Source organism: Lissotriton vulgaris, chromosome 3_1, assembly GCF_964263255.1.
Source record: "Lissotriton vulgaris chromosome 3_1, aLisVul1.2, whole genome shotgun sequence".
NCBI classification, from domain to species: Eukaryota; Metazoa; Chordata; class Amphibia; order Caudata; family Salamandridae; genus Lissotriton; species Lissotriton vulgaris.
The window spans coordinates 631206942-631226751 of record NC_141689.1 but is presented as its reverse complement, the minus strand read 5'-3'; the positions used below and the strand labels follow the sequence as shown (position 1 = coordinate 631226751).

The following is a 19810-nucleotide window of genomic DNA, read 5'->3' as shown; positions in this document are numbered from 1 at the left end:
AGGTGAACAGTGGGGGTGTGGTGGATTGTTTTACCTGTTGGGGCCGATTAGCTGTCGGAGGGAGCTGGGATAAGGCGCTTTGAGGCAGGTGGGGTAGAGCAGATCGTAGTGTGGGGAAGAGGGAGTCGAAAGCCTCAAGGTTCTGAATGAGGACAGTGCCGTTAGTGTAGATGGTCACGGATGTGATCCCTCTTCTTGACGAGCAATTGGGGAGCAAGGATGTTAATTTGCAGCTGTGTGGTGTAGATATGGTTTTGGCGATATAAAGTTGTGCTCTGAGAGTGGAGATCCAATCGTCTGGTCTCTCCGTGTGGAAAAGGAAGTCCATCTTAATCAGACCTTTGGAAGAGGAGTGGTAGATGTCTGTAAATAGGGTTTCTCTGTGTTGTCTGATTAGTTTCTGTTTGAAATTTCATCTCATTTCAGCAGAAAGGTGGGGGGGAGTTAATAGTGTATAAGTTCAGGCTGTGAGGTTTCAGATGGGTAGGTAGGGATTGGATGGGGTGAGTTGGCGTGTCAGGAGTCATATTGTGAGTTCTGCACGGTGGGGGGTCAAGTCTCTGAAAGGGAGTTTAAGGGGGTTGGAGAGAGAGGCAGATCAGCAGTGAGTGAGATAGATGTTGAGTTAGAGGTTGTTGCTGGTGTCGATCTTGGGGTACTGACTTCAGGAGTCCACCCTAATGGACCTCTGGGTCAGGAGAGGATAGGTCAGCCACTATTGATATGGGCGCAATAGTTCTAAACTTATGGGAAAGGGCTGGACAACTTCCTCTTGCTTGGTGGCCCTTAAGGCGGATTTGTTTCAGAGCCCGATTATGTGGTTGGCGTTCGGCTGCCCTATTTCTCGATGGAATGGTCACGGCTGGCGGACATTTTGAGGCCAGTCGTCCTACCTGAGACGCTGCTCCAAGGCAGATCGGGACAGAAATCCTTCCAAATTCAAGACCCCCAACCCTTGCTCAGGCATGAGCGCTCGTCTGGACTGAGGTTTTCTTCTGTGGTTTCTCGTGTGACCGACGTGGATCCTGGAGTGCTTGCAGGAATCCTACAAAGAGTCCTGTCAGGGCTGCTGGCAGTTCTGGGGGGTCGGCGAGGGACGAATTTTGCCAGGCACTTTGATCTGCGTCAATGTCGTCTTCAGGCTTCTTCGTTCCGGTGAGTCACGTTAAGCTGAGTTGCGGGGAGAATAGGGTTTTGCGAGGGGGGATTCTGGTGGGGAGTCATTGATGTAGTGAACCCGATCCTGGGAGTCAGGTTCCAGAGCTCCCTCCCCGTGGCCATCTTGCCTTGCCATTCCCTTCAATGCGAGTTGTGCTGCACACTGCCAACTCACTGCAAGCAGTGCCGTCCCCGCGGTGTGGGCCTCTAGCTGCGCTATGTCCAGTGACCAACCGCAGGGGCACACACAGGTAGGGTGTCATAGAAGGGTGTCCCCTATGTTTGTCGGCACGTGTGTGTCCTTTGATGTCCCTTCATTACAGATTGCGCCCACACCCCAGTGTTCGCATGAATTCTTTGCAAAGTAATCGGATCTGATATCAGACCCCAGCCTTTTCAATCACGTTCCCACCTGATGTCCCTCCGGAGCTTTTGGACTGTATCAAGCCAGTCTCAGGGGCTCTGTGGGGTTCCTGTGACTCACTCTGCACTGTGTCTGGATCAGGTCTGCCCGGGTCTTTCGGGGTCTGCCGCCTTCGCACTAAGTGTCACGCTGAGCAGCCAGAGGGTGTCACGCCTTTTGATCTCTTTGAGTTCCCGGAGGCAGCCATCATAGGGTCAGGCTTTGGATTTCGGACTTGTATTCCCTCGTGTCTGGGCTCACAGTGCTTTCTCAAAGGTCTTGGGTGACTCCTACTTTGGTTACTCCATCATCTGTTGCCCCCTCCCCCGGAGTACTGCGTGGGCGTTCTATTCACTGTGGCGCTTCATCCGCCACCTTGAGGTCAGGAGACTTTATTACACTCTTTGCCCCCTTGCGGCAACACCTCGCTGGCCTTGGGGGGGCCCACCCCTGCTGGTTCGCCTGGTACTCACCAACTCTTGCTTACTCCTGGTGACTCGCCCCTCGTGGCAGTGAAGTGACTCGGGCCTCTCAGATCCTTTGCCTGGCTTCAGCAGCACCGATGAGCGCGCCGGTATGTCCTTTCTGTGTCAGCCGGTAATTATTCTCTCTGCCGCGGCTCAGATAGCGCCCTGCAAGTCTTATCCGCCGTTGATTTGTTTCGGCGGCCGCAACAGGTCGACACCATTTTGGGGGAGGATGCGCTCACCGGGTCCTCATGGTTCTCCTCAAAAGCAGCTCCGATGGCTTTAGAGGTGCTACCATGGCCCGTCTGAGCTGGGGGAGGGGGGGTGGCAGAGCGAGAAGACCAGCCTCCACCGAGCCCCCCTCTTTTTTGCAATATTGCTTCTTTATAACAAATCTATGGAAAATGAAAGGGGATTTTGCTTTTTGGGTCCCTCTTTTACTCGCCTACGCTTGCCTATCACCCTGACTCTCTCCATGAAGAAACTGGTCAATAAAGAAAATCTTTTTCTAAAGTTTCTTGAAGATTTGTCAAACCGCTCCAAAGTTATAAGAAAACCAAAAAAGCCCTTTCTTATAGAAATGCTGACCTAACTTTAAATACCCAGTGATGAAACTAAGGATCACGGTTCAATCCCTGGCGCTGGCGGGAGATTAGCCCAGCACCATGTGACTCTGGGCAATATCTTCCTTAATCTTCCTAACGGCCCCCAGCACCTAGAGACCCTTACGGGTGATTGTTTGCGCTTTACAAATGTGGATTCTTTTTATTATGACAGCCACTGGGTAATAAATATACATATATATCTCAGACATTACAACTGCATTGCATGGTAAAGGCATACATTGTAAACTCCTTTGTGGTATTACAACTCGATTTGAAGGTCAACGCGTTGTAATGCCAGTGAGGTAAATGCATGAGGTGTAAAGCCCTGTGTGGTAACATCTGATATACGTTGCTAATGGATGCTTCTATATGCAATGGCCAAAAATAGACAGTTGTGTCGCTCCAACCTATATCAAACAGACAAAAAGCTATATGGGGACCATTTGGGGAATACCTGATGCGTGCTGACACCACAGTTATATGGTCGGAAGTTTGAAGCAGGCACGTATCTCCAACTGGTGATGCTATGCAGCACACTTTACTGCATACGGGGGAAGGAGAGACCCAATGGTTTATCTCAGTGTTATGACCCTCTATGTTGCAGATGTTTTGTAGGGAATCTAGACTGAACCTACTGCAGGACTGATATAAGACAATACAAATCCTGCTTTATCCTTGCAATGGTTAAAAGAATGTTAAAGTTCCTACTTGTCCTTCTATCATGTTGTGTGCTGAGTAGAGTACTTGTAAACCTGAACATTCTATACTGAATAGCTGTTTACTGTATGTGGGTTTGGCATAAAACTATGGAGTTTCTATTGTTTTCTTGTGAAACTGCTCTGACATGATGTTGCTTAACAAACATATATATTTTTTTAAAGCAAGAGAAACTTATGACGGTGCACTTGTTTAATGTCATGGATTTTTTTTGTATTTTAGGACAGTGAAAAGAAAGGATTCATGAACAAACTATATGCAATCCAAGAGGTTTGTGTCAGTGTCCAGAATGTCCTTGACGAAGTGGCTTCTTTTGCAGAGAGGCTTAAAAAGTAAGTGTGACTGTATAGCCGGTGGGTGCTTCACGGATGTCGATTTACAATCTAACCTTTGTAAACTTCTCTCGAGCACCGTTGAGAGTAGTGCTAAAACTCACCATCCGGAGTGCATTTTCCATGGAACCAAGAACTACGTAACCGTATGCCCACACCATACCACCCTGGTTTCAGTTCCCACGCCAGTATTGTGGGGAGTATTCTCTTTAGCCGCATGCCTGCTTGCACCAACATAACCAATATTATCCCCCACACATTTTAAATGGATCTAAGCAAATAAAACCACTTATTGACATCCCAAAATGCTCCTTATTGAATGAAAAGTATTTATCATATTCTACATATTTGGAGCTGATTGAGAAATACATATTTTAGAAGTCCCCATAACACACCTGACAAATCTGTATATAGGATTAAATGAAGGGCTTAGGTTCAAATGAACGTTTGCAAAATGTCTTGCCGATCCATCATATTGGCTCTAAAACTCGCTCCATTTTACGAACCGGCACACAATCTTCCAAAGAAAGATATTTGTTTTCCTAAATTTGATCCCTGAAATGCTTCATGCACATTGGTCATGGTGGGGAAACTTTACACAGGGGTTCCAAATCGTTGCCTTTTCCACTTACGCTTCCATTGGAATTTCCTCACACTCTTTAATACAGTAAGGTCGAATTGCAGCAGACCTGGGTCATAAGGTACCACTAAGCACGTTTGATTTGGCTAAGTGTAAATAATTATTGTGTGTTTTAAAAAAAAAGAAATTCCCTTAAATATTGAGGTAAAATCTGATCTTTATGAGAAAAGTCTAATTTAGGCTGTTAGCAATTTTGAGCTCACATTGATCTAGACCTCCATGTGACCTGCGGGAGCTGTGAAGCTGAACTTCACTGCAAGGAGAGGGGGCGGCCCTATTAAGTGAAAGTCTTGCACAAGGCCCAGCTGACTAAAGATCTGAGGAAGCACCACTTTAGAGAACATATCATCACAATGTAGTAAAAGTCCACTACCCCAGCTACCTGTTCAATCATTTGTTGACTACAGGTTCAACTTTGAACCTGTAGTCAACAACAGCCCTCCGGTGCCTCTTGGCTACGTTCACACCATGCAAATACTACATAAATGTACACATATATGCAGAGTAGTTGGATGAACCAGCACTTAGACATCTCCTACAGAGGAATGAATAAAATGGGGTTCAGGATACAGGATTTCAGATAATAATAAGGAACTAGCAAGGCATAAAAAAGAGAAAAAATAAGATCAGAACAAAACGTGTCTGCAAGAGAATGGTGAATCATATTCGGAAAATAGCACTTGGAGCATTGATTACATCCAGGCGCTCCAGATAGATAACTTAAACAGTGAGCAATAGATTATGTGAATGCCAGATGATCGAGATGGGATATGCAACAATTGATTGGGGCACATCAGCAGATGTCCCTGTTGCTGTGCACCATCTTCCCTTGAAATGTTGCCATTCTTTGGCCAGAGACTCCATGCCTGTAGCCCACCACAGACTATCTACGCCTGTCCATCACATGTGGACTCCTGGAATGTAGGATGCGACATACTGCTGGGTGGCCAAAGATGCCTCACTGCACATATCCGCTTAGTCCCTGTGGGTTGAAGGCATAGGGGAATTAGGAACAGAAGGATGATGGATGTCATGCTCAGTCAGTCTGTGCTCAAAGGCTGCTAGGCACGGCTGAAACATTTGTCTTGCAGGATTTGGGAGCAGGAGGCTCTGCACATGATTTTGCAAAAGTCCAAGCCTGTGATGCCTTCCCTTGCCCAGAGCCTGCTGGTCATGGTTACAGGCAATGCCTCGTTGATTCTTGGGCTAAGAGAGGGGGCACAAGATGTGCTCGAATGCCATGACTTGCGCTCAGGGGTGCTGCAAGTTTTCAATTTTTATTCTTTACAATTTTATATAGCTTAAACCTACCCCGAGGGCATTAAAGTGCTCTACAAGGCACAAACAGTGTCACACATTTTTAGGCATGGGGATATTAAGTGATCTGCCCAGAATCATTGGATGTTGCGCTGAGGCTGGGATTCAGACTTGGTTTCCCAGTTCCTAGGTCGGTAACTCTGTTGAGTGGAACTGCTGCCTTTTCTCTATACGAAAATATAATGTCCCTTGAATTCAATTGAAGTTTTTGTGGGGTTTTCTATGGGATTTTATAGCATGTGTTGTTTTGCAGTGTTAATAAAAAAGGTATGTTCCTGTTTATAACTATTTTGTTGGGCTTTATGATTTTTAGGCCATACTTTGACCCTGTTCTAAGTATATCCCCAGACTGTTGGCACACACTGCTCCCCGAGTCACAGTCTCCAGAGTCGATTATATGTAGCCTATGACCATGGCAGGCACCTTGCTTCTGCTTGCTACTGATTTGATTTTAAAAGCAACCTAATCTACTGAACAACCTTGAATATCCGTGAGCAAGCATGCACTACAATACAGCCCGTGGAAGAAGATGCTACCTCGGGCTTGCCCCTTGACACTTGTGGCACTGCTTTCCTACCCCTGGTCTCGGGGTCATAAAGGCAGTAGCAGGAATAGAAAGTAAAGAAGGCTCCAAGAGTCATTTTGCTTTCCATAGTTTCTGCTCTTTGCCCTTCATCTTGCCTATTTCTTAGAAACACATTGAAAATGTCCCCACGTAAAGAACATGTTGAGGGTTTCTATTCAAGACCACAATGGGTTCAATGCAAACCTTGCACAGATGTGGCACCACCTGAAAGGGTGACCTGGCCACCACATGTAGGGCAGCCAGCCCAACACCATTTTGGATGGCGTCTCAGCCCCCAGTACATTCTTGCCATGCTAGAGACATTGACAGCTATGTCAGCAGGAACACAGGACGATGAAAGAGAAATCCAACTTTTGTTGGAAAATGTTGCATTAGCTTCTCCTCTAAATCCAGCCCAGTGTTATTTAATCAATAATATAGCATTATATACTGCTGCTGAGGACTTTAACAGTTGTTAAAGGCTCTGAAAAAGAGTTACTGGCCGGGACTGCAGGCAATGGCCTATAATGAGAGTGAGGGCCTTCTGGGCAAGACACAAGTGCATTAATCCCATTTGAGCATTCCACCCACTAGTTAAAGAATGTTCTAATGTAAATAGGGAGAAACAGAAAGGCAAACATTGCCATTTGCCACTCTATTGTGGTACATGGAGTTCTCAAAATTCGAATGTTCTAATAATTCATGAAGAACAATCTAGTTAGCTAATTAAGCTCAATTTGAGCTAAAACTAAATGACATCACTGGAAAATGTCTCCACACATTATGCCGTAGGTGTGATATAAGCGAAGGCTCCCATTGTGAAAGTCACAGTGTTTCTTCTACCAATAACGTAAGAACAGATATTTTGATGTTATTGTGCTCGATTTCCAATCGTAACGAAAATGAGAGAAGAGGGCCTTGGTTTGGTGTTCCTGCCTATCTAACTCAAAACTCATCCTCTTCAATTATGGTCACTTTGCCTTCATCATAGTTTCCCGAGACCGCCTAGATGATCACAAATGTGAGTCTATCAATTGTAGATCTCCCATAGTAGGATTCTGTGTTGTGATTAAGGCTATTCTTACTGCTTGGGAAGCTGGGATGAGTTTTGTCCAATGAGCCCAACTGGGAACGAAGTTACTATGGTCAGTGCCATGCAAAATTCTAAGCTGCCCTGCACATTGGCTGCTTGTTTGGGTACCAGTTGCAGGATCTTAGGAAAATAACAAGGTTGCTACATGATCAATATTCAATCATTAAAATGATTCTGTGCCTTAACACTAGTAACCTTCCTCTATACCCCATCCGTGCCCAGTATAGCAGTTATAATCTTTCAGGATCCATACTCAAAATTGTTACTTAGCCTAGTGTCTTCTGTCACTAGGTGCCTCCTTGTGGCCAATCAGGCTAATGAATATGAGAAACTTTAATGCATACATAGCTACTGTTTAGTGCAGCTGACTCTGACCGCTGGTCGGAGGCTTTCTGACCAACATTGTACAGACCCCCCAGGATATAGCGGCATGGATTAGCAAATTTAGCGGCACAAACATGGAAATTTAGCTGCATTTTTGCGGCACTTTATTTTACTCATAATCATTCATTCTCAGCCTTAAATCAATAGAAAATGTTTTAGGGGGTTGGAGGGTGTCCCTTCCAGGGGTCCCAACCCTTCAGGGGGGTATCTAGTCTAAGGACAATGAGTATTTGTGAGATAAGTCAAACATGGGCCCCTCGTCACATTGTGGGGGAGGGGTTATGTTGGGTTACGCCACTGCCCGTTTTGCTTGTAGTTCACTTTGTCGATATAGCACTTTCAGGTTTAAGTGCTAGATAAGTCACCAGGATACACATACAATATATAGAATAAATATGTAACAAAACAAATCTGGAATATGTCTTGTCATGAAATGTTGCTCCCCACTGGCCTGGAAGCGGGCAGAACTTGATGCTTGGCAGAAACTCGAACAGGCTCAGTGCTGCACAGCAAAGGTATTGAGGAGCTGGCTGCATCAGATCAAAGCCCTGCTCTTGGCCGAAATGGAGAATGCAGTTACTCGCTCAGCTGTTGATGCCCCCGCCCTACTGAGACATCCTCTAACTGCAGGTCTTTGGACTGCTACCGACAGGTGCACGCGCTCAACAAATATGATAGATACTGCGGAAACAGGCGAGTGCCTGGCGTGTCTCCTTATAAGTGCTGTGATCTTGGACAGAAACGCTGATACCACCCCATTAAAACTACAAGAGGGGGAGAAGTATTGGTGCCTCCCTGCAGAAGGGTTGCAGACAAGTTCTGATACAGCACAACAAAACAGTTTAAAAGTGCAGCTCCGGTTCAATTGAAAGCGTTGTAGTACCTCAGAGAAAGACACCTCAGAGAAGTCCTGGTACTATCCCCGTTCATGTTTGCAGGAGCCAGGAGAAGTACTGGTACTGTTCAGTTAATGTATTACAAATAATGCATGCACTATCCGTAAAACGTACCGCTGTGCGACAAATTGTTGATAGTATCTAATATCATTGACGAAGATGTGCTGTCACTGTCCAATTAAACGTACGGGAGTCACAACATAGGTAAAGAAATCCTTCAACAACTTAACGAGTCCTGAGTAATTATGTTGACACCGTACAGTGTCAAAATGCTAATGCATCCATAGTAGCAACAAGGTTCGAATGCCAGCTATGTACAGACATTTCTCCATTTCTTGAAGTGTTTCTGTAGGAAGATGGACATCAAGCCATGCTGAAGGATGGAGAACAAGCTTCTTCAACACTGAGAGATGCAGCTTAGGATGCCTCCATATGTGCGTTCCATCAGATAGGAAATGGCACAGTGATGCAGACCTTGATCCAGTTGAATATTATGGACATGCCTTTTGATGGACAGAATATTTTTGCAACAAAGGTAGATCAAGCTCTTCAGTCCATAAAAATTGACACTGGAAAGCCAGGCAACCTAATAGAACTTGGGTCCATTTCGCGAGCATTTTTGTAAAAATTGCGGCATTTTTATAAAAGTGCCGATTTCGCAGGCACTTTTGTCAAAATCACGTTTTTTTTACAAAAGTGCCAATTTCGCGGCAAACCGCGAAATCGCAAAATCCTGGAGGGTCTGATTGCAGGTTAAAACTCCGACCGCCCGCCGTATTACAATGACAGCATTCAGAGTTTAAACCTACCAGGGAATTCGACTCAGTTTCGGCGGGCTCCAGTCGGAAAGGCATTATAATCCCTAAAGAACAGCATTTCCGCCGTCTGGATTATGATGGGACTTTCCAACATGGAACTGCTGTCAGGAAGTGTCTTTGGGGCCACTAGCAGGCCCCTACACCCCAAGCCCTCCGCATGTGGCCCTGAGGGCACCTATAGTGCCCACAGGGCCACATGCCTTCCTTCACATCCCTGCATCAAATGGCACATTGTGCAGTAATGTGTAAAAGCTTCATGTGCTTCATGTGCTGTGGGTGGTTTCGGCCCGCTGCACAAGTTCCTATTGAAAAATTGAAGTTTGCCACCACACCATGTGCGGTCACATCCTAATTGCGGTGTGGAAACCGCTGACCTGAGGCTGGTAGGCTCCCTATCTGCAGCGATATCTGGCGGAGGCATCTCTGACCGACATCGTAATCAGGGCCTATGTCACACTGCGCATCCCCTGATAATGAGCAGCAACCATCAGTTACCAAGCGGCCCATGAAATGAGCATTAGTGGTCAGTCAGGTCGATCCTGTGGTATGGGTTCACAGTCCAGAGAAGGCACTGTAGCCTACAACAACAGGGAGCAATTTTGATGTAATCTACCTACATAAATACCTAGCCCTGATCTCAATAGGCGTAGTAAATTTTAATTTTCCAAAGTAAAACTCACAGCATAAGGTTATGGAACACATCTGGTAATTTCGTCACCCCATGGTATTGGTATTTACCAGCTGTATGTAGTAAATACCTCTGCGTTTTGTCACCCACTCCTAATTCACAAATTAGTTTATGGTTCATGGAGAGAAAATTAAGGATGTATGCTTATTTTATCCACAAATAACATTAACGATTTTTTATCCTTTTGACTTTATTATGCCCTCCAGGTGATGTGAGTAAGCAAAGTGAATACTTGCATCTTTAATAAATAAAACAAGTTGACAGAAAAGCTGCCTCCATCCATTTGCATTTTCATTTACTTCACACTGTACTTGCCTATGAACAATATTAGCTCATCAGCGCAGATGTTTTCCCTTCGTTGGCACACACAATGAATGATTTAATGTAGCATTGTTAGAGTTTGCGCCATTTACTACTTTGCAAAAGCCATGCTGATAGGGTATTGGTTGCCCGCAGTGTATGCTAGCTTGAACAAAGACTTGTGCCTCTCCCATTTCGCAGTGGGAAAAACAATAGAAATGCAGCTACTTGCACACGCATCAATGAATCCCATAGACAATTTGAATCAACGGAACTTTTCTTGACAGCAGTTTATTATCCGGGGAAAGCTTATGTGCCAACAGCTAGACCGAACAGAAACTATATGTAACTGGCCAACTGGAGTTCCCACCAAAGTCTGGTTAATATTCCACATCTGCTCTTTCCCAGCATGCCTTGCCCTTTGAAGTGAGGAAGGCTGTTTCGGGCGCACGTATACATTTGCTGCTGAACACCTTTCCTGTTAACATCTTTCTTAAGATGTGTGAGGTGATTTGCTCGCTGACTGGTGGTGTTGTGTTTTTTTCTTCTTCAGCACATTCAATTGGAGGGTGCCCTTTCTGAGCTGGCTGGCGATGGTAGCCCTATGTGTCTTCACCGCAGTGCTGTATTTCATCCCGCTGAGATACATTGTCCTTGTCTGGGGTAGGTACAGCCTTTTGTTGAACTGTCTGTGCTGTTTCGAGCGACCTGCCTTGACGGGAGAGTTATGCTGTCAGTGGGGGGCAGTATTTATAGCCGTGAAGGTGCTCAGTGATTGAAGGAGACAGGTTAGTTAAAAATCGCAACTGTACAAAGATTTAGACCTGCTGGCTAGGTGCATTTTTCTTTCGCAGCGCCCCAGATTTCATCGTACCATAAACATGTAGCCGTAAGGATTCCTCATACATCACAGGGCCGCGTGCACTTGATATTATAATGATTTATGTGCACCACTTATACATAAAACAGAGGCATTTCTATCCGTACAGTCCATTGAAGACAATCAGCTTCTGTCTGCAGTACTTCATCTTACAAGGATGTTCGGGAACCTTAGGAAAGGTCACCTCTAGCCGGACAGTTAAATATTTGCAGCGTTTCACACCCATTTATAAACACGGGGCAGCTTTAGTTTGAGAGCCACTGCCCTTTTCAGATAGGACAGTGCCGTGTGACTGCCTCCGCCTCAGCGAGAGCCAGTTAGTGTATGCAGAGCAGCCAGCTGTTCTCTTGATTCCCGTTTAATAGGAGCTCAAGATGGCGCCCACAGCACCTGTGTGCAATGAGGCCTACTGCAGGGGTTAACGTGAAAGACCGTAGACGAAACATCAGCACAGAGGGCCGGTTTCTCGGTTTCAGCATAGTATCTGTTGCCAGCTACATTACGTCTCAAGCAACGCAACGCGGGTCTTGCAGCTCTTTTAACTTACTCTAGTCTAGAGGCTATCGGATCAAACCCTAAGCCACTGATGTCTTTTTTTTAAGTAGTTTTGTGTGATTTGCTAATACGCGGCGATTAGGAAATGTGGTACAAACAAAGTTTAGAACTTGAAGAGAAATTCCACTCAGAGCAACATAAACAGGTGGAGTGAGTTATCTCAACGACCAATAATTGGTGCAAGATGCGCTGCACGTTCAGAGCTCAGACACTAGTGCACTTGTTTTCTGTTACTGCCCCCCTTACAGGCTCGACTTTCTCCGTCCATCCGCGCGTAATCGACTCCATTCTCTTTAGGGAATTGGGGGCTCCAGGCAGTAGAATGCTGCTAGGAAGAGGAAGACAGGTCTCTGGGCTTTGGATGGTCCCCACAGTTGCAACGCACTTCTCTGCAGGTCCTGCCGTGCAGAGAGGCCCCAGTAGTCCAGGGACCCCTCAACCTTCCTGGGGCCCATAAAGCTCAATGTCAATGAATATATGTAAGATATGGGACAAACAGGGGCCCCTCATCACATTCTGCAGTGGGCCCTATCATTTTGCGTTATGCTGCTGATGGTCCCCATTCCAAGGAGAAATTCATTACAGCAGACAATGGGGGAAATGAGCATCCTCGCTTTGGTGATCAGTTATTGGTTTATTTTAGGAATCACTGACATAATATCGAATAAAAACGATGGATTAGGACCCAGATCCTTTGACTGGGTTGAATGTGTGACATTGATCCACATTCGGTCCATCACCTGTTGTTTTTGCAATAATATCGAATACAAACATATCTACCTACACAAATATCGATGCAAAAATATTGATAGTCAAAATATCGATATCCTATCTTTATAATCTAAATTACTAAACTATCGAAAAAATAATATAAATGTAAAAAATATTGATGTAAAAAAAGATTGTTTTTTATATATAAGAAATAATGTTAAATACATTAAATAATAAAATTAAAAAAGAGAACAGCACTTACCAGCATTTGCCAGGAACACGGAATAGGACGCCGCCACCGCCGAGAGTCTCTGGGGACACAGACAAGATCCTTGAGCCCACGCCGCCACCGGCCGAGAGTCAGCTGGGTCATCCTTCGCGCCGCCGCTCCGGGACCACAACTCCCGGCAGGCTTCGCGGCGGCGCGCACTGCTGACGACGCGCCCGCACCTGGAGGTGCTCAAAAGCGGCGCAGAGGCTGACAGAGGGGGTGAAAGAGAACAGCACTTACCAGCATTTGCCAGGAACACGGAATAGGACGCCGCCACCGCCGAGAGTCTCTGGGGACACAGACAAGATCCTTGAGCCCACGCCGCCACCGGCCGAGAGTCAGCTGGGTCATCCTTCACGCCGCCGCTCCTGGACCACAACTCCCGGCAGGCTTCGCGGCGGCGCGCACTGCTGACGACGCGCCCGCACCTGGAGGTGCTCAAAAGCGTCGCAGAGGCTGACAGAGGGGGTGAAAGAGAACAGCACTTACCAGCATTTGCCAGGAACACGGAATAGGACGCCGCCACCGCCGAGAGTCTCTGGGGACACAGACAAGATCCTTGAGCCCACGCCACCACCGGCCGAGAGTCAGCTAGGTCATCCTTCGCGCCGCTGCTCCGGGACCACAACTCCCAGCAGGCTTCGCGGCGGCGCGCACTGCTGACGACGCGCCCGCACCTGGAGGTGCTCAAAAGCGGCGCAGAGGCTGACAGAGGGGGTGAAAGAGAACAGCACTTACCAGCATTTGCCAGGAACACAGAATAGGACGCCGCCACCGCCGAGAGTCTCTGGGGACACAGACAAGATCCTTGAGCCCACGCCGCCACCGGCCGAGAGTCAGCAGGGTCATCCTTCGCGCCGCCGCTCCGGGACCACAACTCCCGGCAGGCTTCGCGGCGGCGCGCACTGCTGACGACGCGCCCGCACCTGGAGGTGCTCAAATGCGGCGCAGAGGCTGACAGAGGGGGTGAAAGAGAACAGCACTTACCAGCATTTGCCAGGAACACGGAATAGGACGCCGCCACCGCAGAGAGTCTCTGGGGACACAGACAAGATCCTTGAGCCCACGCGGCCACCGGCAGAGAGTCAGCTGGGTCATCCTTCGCGCCGCCGCTCCGGGACCACAACTGCCGGCAGGCTTCGCGGCGGCGCGCACTGCTGACGACGCGCCTGCACCTGGAGGTGCTCAAAAGCGGCGCAGAGACCGCCTTGCGGGACGCGAGCGGGACGCCCGGACGAAGCCCGGACAAAGGGCGGACAGTCTTAGACAGTCCGAGACTGTCCGCGACTGGACTGGGCCACACCCCTTAACTCTCAAGTAAGGAAATATTTTCTGTTCACTACTATTTACTATTGTACTGGGAATGCTAAGCGGAGCATCCTGTTACCTCAGTTTATGACTGCTATGCATTAGTGACTGGGCATACTCATCTCAACTCACACTATCAGGCTATTTGAGACTGCCTGTGAACCAATTGGGCTTTTTTATCCTGTATCTGAAGTCAGGGAAATTGTTCGCTATAATCCTTGCTACTTGCGGGAACTAATCATCCAGGGTTTAACATGCCAAAGAAACAGCCCCCAGTCAATACAAAAACAATGGACAACTACCTAGTTCAGGTGGTTGCAAAAATAAACAGCGAAAGGAGACAGTCACTGGGGCTAAGTCAGTCTCCCAATCTACAGCTACTAAGTCCAACCCAAAATTCCCAAAGACAGATACCACTGTGCTTGACGGCCCTACTGACCTGATAGATATTACGGTACATTCAAGCCAAAATCCTGCTGATCAAAATAGTCTCCTGTTAGATGATGCAGTAAATACAGTACTAACTGAGCCAGAAAATAATATTGATTCTGAACATGAGATTAGAGTCCATAATTCTGAGGATCCCTCGTCTTCTGATCAAGAAATTAGACCCGTGAGAACACGCAGAAAAACTCAGCAAAAGAGGACAGGTCTACGCTCAGGAATGAGAAAAAAAAGAGTAACATCCCCTGGGAAAACCAAGGCCGGAACCATTGAATATGGGGACAATAACGACAAATGCAACAGGGATGACAAACTGCTCCAAAAGATAGCCGATATCTTAGATTCCAAAATTAAAACTATCATTAAACCTCTAGTTGCCAAGATTGACAAATTAAATGCGGAGGTGAAAAGACTTAGTGGAATCCAGAGCAAGGCTGTGGATGGGGTCGACAAGTTATCAACACTTGTGACAAAAGCGGCTCAACCAACTGAGGACAATGTGGGGAGTATTACAGGAAAGGGGACTGGCCCGACGATTTCTGTTTGTCCAGTTCAATTATCATCAAACATTACTAATCAGTCTCTGGCTACAGATGGTGCCCCGGCAATATTAAGCATTCCGCTAGCAATATGTCAGGAAACTGATCCTCTCCAATTCATCGAAGAAGCTTCTCCAGTGGTATTGGTGTTAGCCAACGTTCCACCACTAACGAATGGAATCGCCAGCATCCTTGTCCAGTAAGGCACTACACTGGCTAACAGGAAATATGCAGATGGCACCAGGAGGTAAACAACAGCTCGCATGTGAAATTAAGACAGTGAAAAGGGTCGCTTGGATTGGGAATCGACCAAAAAGATTTAAAGGAGACTGTGTTACAGTGACTTTTACCCATCCGGCTGTTCTACCCAATGTCCTAAACAACATTTTCCAGCCACAAAGAAGATCTGGGACTGTTGTCCCTCTCACTCTCAAATTTTTCTATGGCGAGCAACAAAACGTAACATTCCCCAAGACTCCGGGACCTGTGTGGGACATTGTAAGGAATAATAGAGGAACAAATGTCCCGTCTAATGATTGGGGAATGGTTCTAGGAAATAGATATGAAGCTTTATCAGGGCTAAATGAATGTGATTGACTGGGTAGGGGATGTAACACTGCTTGCTCCACTCCCCTGGGTGAACATATAGTGGGAGACTTGAAAGTTCAGACAAATGCTGTGATAGCTGATACTTTACTACCACAGATAAAAGTAGGGAGCAGACAGAACACCGTGGTGGCTTCAGCACAAGCGCATTACCCTTTAGACCAACCCGACCACATTACTCATAGTGGTCCAAATGTAAAGTTATCCTCATACCAGGTTGTAATTGAGAATAACATAAGTGAATATGATTCTCCCCAACAACATAGGGAAAGCCAAACCAGTAGCATGAAACCTTCTAGTGACAATGTTTCTGTCCAATATACTCTAATGTCATGGAATGTTGCTGGCTTAAAAAGTAAAATTCCTGATCCAGATCCGGGTGTTGGGATGCGCACTCCTAGGTAATCAGATGTGCTCAAGATTTTCTTGAAAAAGTGGGTGGTGCCCGTGGGGTCAAACCCTCTGTACTTAGGTTGGAGATAATTGTGTTGACGCACTGTTTCCTCAAGAAAAAGTGTCTCCCCAGAGCACTCAATAACAATTATTCAATGAAAATTCAAATGCTTATGTGCAGTTTCGAAAAAAGTCTTTTTAATTGTTCATATTGGTTTCATTTCATGATTCATCTCATGTTTTGCAAAGTTTTTTACTCGTTGGCCCAATGCATTTCGGGCTTAGCCCTTCTTCGGGGGCCCTGTATAATTCTATTCTGACGCTTTGGGCTCCTCGCTGATTGCGGGTAAAAATAACTCGAGTGAAACGTTCACGACGTGTTGACGATCCGTCTGTTCAAAAGTTTTTTTTGAACAGACGGATCGTCAACACGTCGTGAATTATACAGGGCCCCCGAAGAAGGGCTAAGCCCGAAATGCATTGGGCCAACGAGTAAAAAACTTTGCAAAACATGAGATGAATCATGAAATGAAACCAATATGAACAATTAAAAAGACTTTTTTCGAAACTGCACATAAGCATTTGAATTTTCATTGAATAATTGTTATTGAGTGCTCTGGGGAGACACTTTTTCTTGAGGAAACAGTGCGTCAACACAATTAAAAAGTAAAATGCCATCACTGGACTGGCTAACTTTCCTGGATACAAAGGATATAATTCTTTTACAGGAAACTTGGCAGCTAGCCCCAGAACCTATACAAGGATATTTACATTTCTATATCCCGGCTACACCGAGTTTAAGGGGAAGGCCTAAGGGCGGCCTAGTGACATGGGTTAAACAGAATGGTGGCCACTCTGCTCTTCAATTGGTCACTAATAGTCCCGATATTCTGTTGGTTAAACTTCAGCGACCTCACTGTAAGGATCTCTATATTTTTAACATTTACTCGAGGGGGCTACCAGGTGGTAAACCCACTGAGGCAGTTGATCTGCTAGATTAGTTTTCAAAGCAATACTGTTCAAACGCTAATGTAATTGTTGGCGGTGATTTTAATTGTTGTTTCGAACCCCTAGATAACCATGATATTGATCTCACGGTAGAAGAGGACTATATCTGGGAAATCCCTCAGCTGTCTTTATTGCCTATTAAAAAGTGGACTGAGGCTGCACTACAATTAAAAGTTCTATGTCTCGAGCATGGGTTAAGGGCTACTAATGGAAAAACGGTTTCGGATAAACAGGGTGCCCTTACCTTTAATAATGGCACTTCACATAGTCGCATCGACTATATCCTGACTAATAAGGAGAATTGGGCCAGTGTTGATGACATGAGGATAGAGCCAAGGGCCGAAAGTGACCATGACCCATTAATTCTGACATTTAAACTGTTTGACCTATTGGAAAGAGATGAGATGAGGGATAACGTCCAAATAACCCTGTCAAATGATAACAGACGTATTAGATGGTCAAACTGTGCAACTAACGAGGAAAGTATAACAGCTATGAGGGATTTGACAACACAGGCCATTATAGAATTAAGGAGTAACTCCACTATGGAGACTCCGATATCTGAAATAAGTATGATCCATGAAGTCTTTTTTAATAAACTGAAATCCTTCTTTGTCAAAAAAGTTACTAAAAAACAGCGTAGGCCAGCAAGGAAGGAGGATCAATGGTACGATAAAACCTGCAGGGTTGCCTATAGGGCCTTGTCCGATGCAGTAAAGTCAAAAGATATAGCTAAGATAAAGGATGCCCGAGTCATGTATAAAAAAATACAAATTAGGGCAAAGGGGGAATGGGAGGAAGTCTATTGGAGGGATCTCCTAAGAGCCAGTAAAGAAAGATCCATGACCTCTTTCTGGAACATCGTTAAATGGGGAAGAGGGCCAAAAGAGGAGAACCCATGAATCACGTGTCACCAGAAATGTGGGTCTCCCACTATGCGACCCAGTTTGCCCCCGAGGATAGAAATGAAGAAGGGTGTGACATTTTTATAAATACCACTACGAGTCACCTATCTTTTACTAAATCTGATGTCCTAAAAACTCTAAACAACATCCCTAAAGCTAGGGCACAAGGTTTAGATTCTGTCCCTGCAGATTTGTTTATGCATGATAAAGATCTCTGGGCTACCTATATCCAATTGCTAGCCAATGGTATCGCGAAGGGCTCGCCGATTCCTGAGACCTGGAAGGGAGCCGAGATCATCCCTATCTTTAAAAAGGGGGCATGCTCGGACCCAGGTAATTATAGGCCTATTAGCCTTATCGCATGTATACAAAAAGTAGTGGCGAGACTTGTACTGCAGCGAATTCATGGATGGATAGACGAACAGGACATATTGTCACCTTTACAGGCAGGATTTCATAGTCATACCAGTACCATTGACCAAGTTTTTAGATTTGTCTTATTATACTGGCGCATAGTTTTCCTTGGGGGGGTATGCTCTTTGCAGCTTTTGTTGATTTAAAATCAGCATTCGACCAGGTACCTCGTGCCAAGATGTGGAAAATCTTACAAGAACAGGGCATTCCAAATGAAATTTTGTCCTTATTAATTAGACTGCATGAGAATAATTTCGCACAAGTTCGATGGAACCAGCAGGGCAGTGTTACAGATAAATTTCCCATTGCAAGGGGAGTACGCCAAGGATGTGTGCTAGCTCCAACGCTCTTTTCGCTATACATCAACAGGGTGATCAGGTACTTTGAACAACAACCAACAGATGCACCAAAGTTGGCAGGAAGACTGATACCCCTGTTGATGTTTGCGGACGATACCCTACTAATATCGAAGACTCAACAGGGACTTCAGAGGGCCATTGGAGTTTTTGAAGCATTTTGTGCAGACCATGGTCTTGTTATAAATACAAGTAAAACAAAATTTATGGTCTTGCACAAACGGAAACACATTAGAGGGAAGGTCATCATGGACGGGGTTCAACTAGAACAGACCCAGGTTTTCAATTACCTGGGCATTACCCTGTCTTATAAATTAGACTGGAAGCAACACACTAACCAGCTAGCTACAAGGCATGCTCAATTGACAGGAGCCCTTACCAAGGAATTATTTTCTTCACATACCAGACCTATTAGTCCGGTCTTAAAAATCTATAATGCAAAGGTTGGAGCGGCAGTGCTTTATGGGGCCGAACTCTGGGGGCCAAGTAATCTTACTAAGTTGACGGTAGCCCAAAATAAATTTCTCTGAAACATTACTGGCCTACCAATATCAACCCCTTTGCTACCTCTACATTATGATCTGGGATTCCATAGCTTTGAGGATATGGCCAGGTACAGATCAGTAGCCTACTGGAGGAGGTTATGGGTCACCCCAGAACTCTCCCAGTACGCCCAAGGCTTCCTTGAGGTTAGAACCTTGGACAAAAAGCATACAATAGTTTGGATGAGGGAGGTAAAAACAATTTATAGGGCTATGGGTTTATCTCAATTATGGGATGACCCAGTAAGGAATGTTTTTCCACCTAAGAAAATATTGCGAGATTTGTATTGGAACATGGTCGAGGCCAAGTGTTTTGGTAGCAGTATCGACCGATCCTTTACTAATTACTTCTTGGAACTTAAGCATGCACCGGCCCTAGAACCTTACTGGGATTGGATTACCGTCCCAGGGGACCGGAAGAAGTATCACCAATTGAGGGTGGGGACTTTATCATTAAATGCTTTAACTGAAAAATGGTATAAGAACCAAACCTCG

General features: G+C 45.7%; 1 protein-coding gene across 1 annotated transcript in view; it reads left to right on the top strand.

Moving 5' to 3' along the window:
• The window catches only part of MCTP1 (multiple C2 and transmembrane domain containing 1), a 1759297-nt gene that overhangs the window by 1685108 nt on the left and 54379 nt on the right, over nt 1-19810 (top strand). The window contains exons 18-19 of the mRNA XM_086960921.1: nt 3573-3682; nt 10937-11046. Coding sequence (XP_086817047.1) covers nt 3573-3682; nt 10937-11046 — 220 coding nt within the window. The remainder of the gene's footprint in view (nt 1-3572; nt 3683-10936; nt 11047-19810) is intronic.